This window comes from Raphanus sativus, chromosome 4, assembly GCF_000801105.2.
Source record: "Raphanus sativus cultivar WK10039 chromosome 4, ASM80110v3, whole genome shotgun sequence".
In the NCBI taxonomy this organism is placed as follows: domain Eukaryota; kingdom Viridiplantae; phylum Streptophyta; class Magnoliopsida; order Brassicales; family Brassicaceae; genus Raphanus; species Raphanus sativus.
In genome coordinates, this window is record NC_079514.1 from 36,280,901 (window position 1) to 36,289,229 (window position 8,329).

An 8,329-nucleotide genomic window follows, 5' to 3' on the forward strand; every position below is an offset into this window, starting at 1 on the left:
ACTGTATAGACAATTAATTGTTATATTAGTTAGTCGTACGACTTGCGACGAACAATCCTTTTATGCATTTCTTGGTCGAGTTTGGATTCCGAACGAAGATCAAGACTTAGTAAGACGTCATACGGCAACGAAATCGTAACTGAAGGTGTGTCAGCTGTTGAGGCTTAAAACCGGTAACCACACTTGGAGATTAATCAAACAATATCAAAAGAGACGAAGCAGGTGATTCCGTTTCCTAAAGTACACAAATCGAACCAACTAAAAGAATACAAATATAAAATCTATTTTATATTATCTTTAATTTGTTTTAATTTATTTTATTTGTGCGAAGCAAATTGAATATTCAATAAAAAAACATAAAAATTTGGATATCATCCCTAGATGCGCATGAACAAATTTATTCTATTAAAATTATAATACAAAACAATACTTGCCACTTTCTTTGTTATCTTATCTAAATAAATCAGGATCATGTTTATTACAAAAGTACAAAACATAACTTACTTATTTTCAACTGTTTTATTATATTTTTACATTCATTTTCACTATTTTAACTAATTTATTAATCATCTTTACAATAATATTTTGTTATAATATATTTTTATATATAAATCATAATATTTTTTCGGTTACTATTTCAATTACTGTTAAACGCTTTAAAAATCAAGATTCTAAGAAGATCTCGAAAATATAATTAAGGTAATAAGATAAATTAAATGATAGTGTTATATCTTGTAATTTTATTTGTAAAGTATTTTTAATAGAATTAATTTGTTTTAAATGCAGTGGCATAAGTTGGTAAATATTAAAGTAAATTAAGAGTTATTTCTTAATTGTACTTCAGTTTTAATAGATTAGATGATTAGAATATATATACAGTATTATATAGGTAAGAAACATATGTGGGTTGATTAGTTATATGTAAAATGCCTTGTTATATGTGTTCATGGGGTCTATTATAAGCAACTAGTATGTGTGCTAATTAGAAATTTCAATAATATCAAATTGCAGAATGAAAAATCTTTTTTTTTAGCTGGGTCACAAATATGTATTCGTCCCCCTTGTTCAACTTTTAATATCTTGTACAATTATAATTTTATAATGTTACTTAACCCAAACATTTTTATTTTCATTTTAGAAAACACTTTTCACTTTTATCATAAATTGTTAAAATTAATGTAACTGATAAAAGACGGGTTAAAAATAAAGTTGAAATAATTTTAATTTCAAAACATTTTAAAACAATATGTAAGATATGTCAAGAATTATACTATTTTCATATTTAGGTAATTCTTTATTAGATTTGAAAAATATACATATGTTATTAGGTAAAAATATAAAATCTTTTAATCAACATAATAGAAACTAAATCTACAGTAGATTTTTAATTAAAATCAATATCATAGTTTCCAAAACACATAAATCTGAATTCCGCCGAAAATTTAGTTTATCTAAATATAAAATATAAACTATATACATATATTCAAATACCCAGTATATATTAAAAAAGTTGAAATAGGTCCAACCAGATTTGGAATCAAAATTTTCAGATAAATTCTAAATTAGGTTTTTTTGAATACATATATTATTTCCAAGCTTTATACTAGATTATCAAAAGTTAAAACACATAATACTATAATTAAAAAATATATCTTAATTAATAATTGTTTTCAAAAACAAAATATTAAAAAGAAATAAATTATATGAATTACCTAAATATTTTTAAAAAGCGGTGATTCCACGTCAGCAATCCAAGAAAAACACTTATCCAAAATCGCATTCCAGCCGCTGATTAAGACATTTTATCATCTCACATCAAACGGACATTACCGTCCCACGTCACCGATCCTCACGAGTTTGATCTCCATCCAATAGAATCTGTCCACTTCTCCCTTCTTAACATCCCCAGCCGCTTCAGAAGCTCTTCACCGCAAAACCTTAATCTCAAATCAAATCAAATCAAATCCTCTCTCTCCGCTTCCCGAGAAAAAATGGCACCAAAGGCAGGAAAGAAACCCGCAGAGAAGAAACCCGCCGCGGCGGAGAAGCCAGCGGAGGACGTCGTAGCGGAGAAATCACCGGCGGAGAAGAAACCAAAAGCCGGGAAGAAGCTACCGAAAGAAGCCTCCATCGGCGCCTCCTCCGCGACGGACAAGAAGAAGAAGCGGAGCAAGAAGAGCGTGGAGACGTACAAGATCTACATCTTCAAGGTGCTGAAGCAGGTCCACCCGGACATCGGGATCTCGAGCAAGGCCATGGGGATCATGAACAGCTTCATCAACGACATCTTCGAGAAGCTCGCCGGGGAGGCCTCCAAGCTCGCTAGGTACAACAAGAAGCCCACGATTACTTCCCGCGAGATCCAGACCGCTGTGAGGCTCGTGCTCCCCGGTGAGCTCGCTAAGCACGCTGTTTCCGAAGGGACCAAGGCGGTTACTAAGTTTACTAGCTCTTGAATTAGGGTTTCTAGATCTGGTTTTATGATTTGGTTTTGTAATTGGTTGAAGAACATATCAATCTGATGTTTTGAATCGGTCTCTTTTGGGGAAGTAGGAATCTCAATGTTACGTGTTCGTGGTTTAATATCGTCGCTTTGCCTTTAATTTGATATGAAAAATATAAGAAGTGTGACAAAAGAGATAAATCATCTAGAATCTCAAAAATATTATATGTTTGTGGTTTTATGTCATCCCTCTCGTTAATAATTGTTAGCCATCAGAGTGTTAGGGTGAAGCTCTAGTGAGACACCGTTGACACCTCCCAAGAATCTCAGATTAACTTCTGAAAATTGATGATCTGGTGGCTCTTTTAGAACAACCAATATTTGGCATTTCTCTGATAAATCTGGTTTTGGGATATGGTGTTTTTTCGATTTCATTCTTGTACAATCATAGGAATATCTCTTATATGCCAGTTAGAAGTGCCGTTTCAAGACCCGGAGACCTAGCATTTTCATCTTCAATACGAAATAGCAACGTTTTAGGATTAAGAAACTGTGCATCAATCTTTGAACCTAAATCGGGCTGGTCCAAAATTCGATTAGTCTGGCGCATGGATAGGTGTGTCATCTCCAATGAAAATCCCACAACATATTTTGAACATAATGGCTGACAATGCTTCAAAATTTCTTCAGGGATAGTCACCAAACCAAGATTACCTCTTTTGGTTTTAATATTCCAAAAAAAATTCAACATTGAATTTTCCAACAGACATACAAATTTCAGGACACCGAAACGAAGGTACAAACAATTCAGAAAAAAATAAGAAGGTAAAAACAATTCATGCAATACACATATTTTAGTACGTAGTTATTCAAAATAAAGACAAAGCGTCATCAAGAATCATGGACACAAAATTATCAAGTTAGGCAAGACCACGTCGTTTAATAGTTAGAAAAGCTTCATCTCTTCCTTGAACTTGTCCATCGCATCCCTAGGAAGCGTTACCAGCACCCTAACGCCACCGGTCATCCCCGGGTCCGCCTTTGACGCCGGCAATAAAACACATAGATTCGCTGTCATCGGAACCAAAGGTATAATGTTCACTAATCCTCCCCACCCTTTGTACTGTAGACCGATTTGCCGCCAATCCGTCACGGTCAAAACCCCTCTGTTGTTGACGTCTACAGTAGACATCTCTTTCACCCTTGTCTCAATCTCGCAAAGCTTCCCCAAGACGTACCGCTTGTCCAGCGCCGCTCTCTTCGCGTCTTTTATGAGCCTCACGACGCGAGACAAGGAAGATCTGCTCAGCTCGTTTGCTGTCATTGCGACAGAGCCGCTGACGAAGGCATTGCCGTAGTAGCCTTCTGGTAATGGGGGCTCTACTAGGCTGCGGATGCCAATGGCCATAACCAAAACAACCGCCTCGTCTGGGCTCATATCCAGGGCTCTGCATCGTGCACTCCAGACTTGGGCCGCAATAATCTCGAAGGTTGTGACCGCAACCTTCTCCTCATGGTGATCATTCTCATTTGCTATTTTTTTCTTGAGTTTCATGATATCTTCGGGCGTAATGTTCACGATCTCACGAGCCATGTCGCCAGTCAATGTATTCGAGGGAGTGGCAGGGAAAGAGCCAGCTTTGGGAATATCGACGTCGTCTCCTATTATTATATCAAATTTTATTTGTAATTCATAATCACGAGAGCAAAACACAAACAAAACAAACTGCAAAATATATGGATTGATTTGCCCGTTAATTTTACTTTATTTTTATTAAAATAAAAATATTTCTCGTTATTTAATCCACAACTAGATTTTGACCCGCGCTTCGAAAACGCGGGTTTATTTTTGAAATTAAATAAACTCTTTTATATGAATGTTTATATAATACAGTGTATAGGTATATGCACATTTACGTGGAACCGTGAACCGAATCATATCAAACTGAAAACACAAAACCAAATTTGAAATGAATTTAAAAAATCATCGAGCATATCTCATATCTCTAAAACCAAAAAAACCTAAAATCGAACTGAGAACCAAATAGATATCTGAATTTCAAAATATAAATTATATAGCTACAAATAATAATTACATTTAATTTCTAAATAACCAAATATGCTAAAACTACTATTTGTAAACCAAATTACTCAAAGGTTGAATTACTTGAGTATTTTTTATTCAAAATATTTAAAGTTATCCAAATTATCCAATATTTTTATTTGAACAAAATGAATTACCCGATATTTAAACTGAAAACCCCAAATTATCCAATATTTTATCTATATATCTGAAATTAGCCAAAAAATCAGAATCAAACCAGAACAGAATTGGACTTGATTTTTTGGGATGGTGGCCCGTTCCCAACATTGCTATCAAATTGAACCAAATTTAAATAACCTAAGTGAAACCAAACCAGATTTTGTAAATACATGAACGGTTCCTTAATTTCTAGAACCGAAACACTAAAAACAAAATACACGAACCGAAATCGAATGTTGGGACTCATAGTATATCTACATTAAAATGGTGCGAAGAAAGCATTTTATTTATTACCAATTATTTAAGTCTTTTTATTGGGGGTACATATGTGGTTTACAGACAAATTAAGATATAAGTAATGTTTTTATATCCAATCTAGACCCACGTTGAACCAATAAATAATTTGGGCTGACTTATGTTTCTACCCACTGATATATTGCACAAAATTTGGATTTAATAAAGACTTATTAAATAAAAATCGGCTAAAATCCAAAAACCCAAACCCGTGAACCGACACTAATTGCTCTGGTAAAAACTCCAAAAAAACTGAAAATAATTTTTAAAAATATTTATTAAACTTCTCATGTATTTCATAATAATACATAAAACTAAATAAACTATTTGATTTGTCATATGAATTACATGTATATAAAATCAGATTACAATTTAGAAATATATGAATTAGGGTTTAGGATATATGACTTAGAAGTTTATTGAAATATGGTTTGGGTAAAGGGTTTAATTTATACTAAAAGTATGATAAAAATATCTTGAAAATATGTATTCTAGCAAATACCTAAATTCTAGAAAATACATAAAAATGGTGAAAGTCAAATAAATATATAATATATGGTTTATGGTATATATAGAGATTTGGTTTGTAATTAAAATATACATAATACCCTTGAACAAATGTTATAAGTTCATAAGTAGTTTAAAAAAGTACATGAATAGCATATCAATTAATTTGATTACCGACCGGTAGTAGTTAGATTCTTTACGTTATTTATATAAGGTCGAAAATTAATTTGTTTTGACTTTTCCTTAACGAAGTGAATAATAATGCATTCAAAATATTGAGATGTGTAAAAGGAAGGATACGCAGATGCAAAAATATCGGGAGATAAAATGATAAACAGTTGGATTATTTCCTTTTAATAATATTGGTAATTATTGATTAGTTAAGGTAAATATAACATAAGACATATTAAGTTTCTAATGAATAGGTCCAACAACCTTTTATAAATAGATTTTTTCAGAATGTTCCTCTTTTAATAGTATAGATATATAATCTAGTTATATATATTTTCACAGTTTTCTTCACAAATTATTAGAGTGTTTTAAGACAAAATGGCAAAATAGATATATTTTGAATTAATTTGTCATTTATACTTTTGCATTAATTGGTCAACACGGGACATAATTATCCTCATATTAATGAAAACAATTTTTAAAAAAAGGTTATTTCTGTTTTTTAGATGATTTGAAAACATATTAATTTATTTGTTTGGAAATATATTTATTTAAATATTATTTTCCATAATTATTCTTAATAAAAACTTTAACATTTCATTGATTATCTACGTTTTAAGTAATATTACATAGAACTAAAGATTTTTTCTACAAGTATTGATTGTTTTTTTTCATCCACATATTGATTATCTTTTTAATAGGATAGATGAGAATAACAAAATATTTCATTTTCTAAAAGATGAAAAATAAAATACGTGTAACAAAACACTCAGAAAAGTATATATGTTTTTTTTTTTGCTAAACGATTAAAAGAGTGTATATGTTCTTGGATGCATATGTTGTTGGATGCATACCATTAAAGGTGAGCCTTTCCCTATTCCATACGGGAATGACGCTGGGTTGAGTCTTTCCAGAGGCAAGCTCGATCATCGCTCGGAAAAACTGAGCCGCTCCAACACCGTCAGCAACGGAATGGGAGTGAGCCATTCCAATAGTGATTCCTCCACACGCAAACTTGGTGACTTGTAGAGCCAGAGGGTCATATCCTTCACAACCTTTCACAGGTTCGTAACATGGCACAAGTTGGTAAGCTTCGTCACCAGCACTATCCACGTGATCGAGAGAAGAGAGGGTACATGCAGCAGTTGCCCTTATAAAGGGGACTCCATCTCCGGGTTTGCAACTAAGCTGAAGTCTATTGTCGTCGGGTTTCCGGTGAAGTTTTCCGGCAAAAGGGTAGTAATAGACAAGAGCATGAGAGAGGGCATACTGCAGAAGATAAGCCAGATCGTGGTTGGGCTGATCTTCAACGTAGGGTTTAGGGGCAAATACGCATATGGTTTGGACGATACTTTCCATCATAGGATCATTGTCCAGGGTGGATAGAGACAGAGAGACATCAGGTGTTGGCTTTGAGGGTTTCACTAGAACCACTTGTGACTTCTCAACGACCAAGGGACTTAAATTGTTTTCACCTTCCATGTCTATTTCCTTCTGTTTGTAATTTGTATAGAATGTGTTAGTGTGTACAGAAGACGGTTGATCTTAATCTTTATATACACATGTTCCTGCAACCAGGGGTGAAGGCAGGACAAGACCAATGAGGCAAGTGCACCCATAATTTTATCAATATAATACAAATTGTATGTAAAATATTAAAATTCAAGCTAGCTAAAATGGAAAAAAATCTTCATGTACACCGATGATATCTCAGGTTTGATATGATTCAGATAATGTCATTCATTTATATTTTTACGAGTTGTGCACCGACCCAAAATACATTATGTATTTGCACCTGCCTGTAACGATCTTTTAAAATATATCTCGTTTTATGGGTGCATCTGTCATCTATGAACGTTTTTTTTTTTTTTGACTTGGTAAGATCTGACTTTGAAGATTGGAAATGGAAAGATCTGTAAGAATGAAAGCAAACGAATCAGACAGCAGTCTGACTTTGAAGATTGAAAATGGAAAGATTTGTAAGAATGAAAGTAAACGAATCAGACGGCAGTCCAATATACTGTATTATATTTTAGACAGCATGCTTTGTGCTAATTATATCTATAACAGTATTTTACGTGAGTTCCACTTGACATTTTATTTTATTGGCACACATATTAAAAATGGGAAGGTCACTTTATGTCATGAAATTGTTTAACTATTATTCGGTACATTAACTATCAAAGTCACAATTGTGTCACAAAAAACTTTTAATATGATTTATTTATTCATCAGATCAAAAATATAATTAGCAGTTGCCACCACAATTTGACGCAATTGTAATTATGCTATACCTTGTAATTGTAATTATGTGAAAGATAGAAATAAGGTATAACATATTTACAATACGTCGAATTGTGGTGGCAATCATGGTTTTTCATAATTGTATTCGTAAGTCAAATCTTGTGGATCTCGATTTTCAGTCGGAAGAAAATGAAAACGAACAAACGACAAATGAGGAAGAACTTCTAAATACAATTAATGGACAAGATCTTAGTTCAAGACAATACATGGAAAAAAGGTGTTCGAGATAAAATTGCAAACAACGTATAGATTAGGATCTGTTAAATTTTAATATCTTTTTGTTTTATTAAATAATTGTACTTATTTAAAATAATAAAAATAAATTTGTTGGTTAAAATAAATAAAAA

At 32.6% G+C, this 8,329-nt stretch overlaps 2 protein-coding genes across 2 annotated transcripts; one reads left to right on the forward strand and one right to left on the reverse strand.

Annotated features, from left to right (window-relative positions):
• Positions 1-1,911: 1,911 nt before the first annotated feature.
• On the forward strand, positions 1,912-2,583 carry LOC108849079 (histone H2B.3). Its single transcript, XM_018622582.2, has one exon. It carries the CDS (start codon positions 1,992-1,994, stop codon positions 2,454-2,456), a length of 465 nt encoding a protein of 154 aa, XP_018478084.1. The 5' UTR covers positions 1,912-1,991; the 3' UTR covers positions 2,457-2,583.
• Positions 2,584-3,389: 806 nt separating this feature from the next.
• On the reverse strand, positions 3,390-7,160 carry LOC108835334 (spermidine coumaroyl-CoA acyltransferase-like). The gene is made up of 2 exons (XM_057008262.1): positions 6,533-7,160; positions 3,390-4,105 (listed from the first exon to the last, which is right to left on the reverse strand). The coding sequence occupies exons 1-2, from the start codon at positions 7,158-7,160 to the stop codon at positions 3,390-3,392; spliced, it is 1,344 nt and encodes a 447-aa protein (XP_056864242.1).
• Between the last annotated feature and the right edge of the window lie 1,169 nt (positions 7,161-8,329).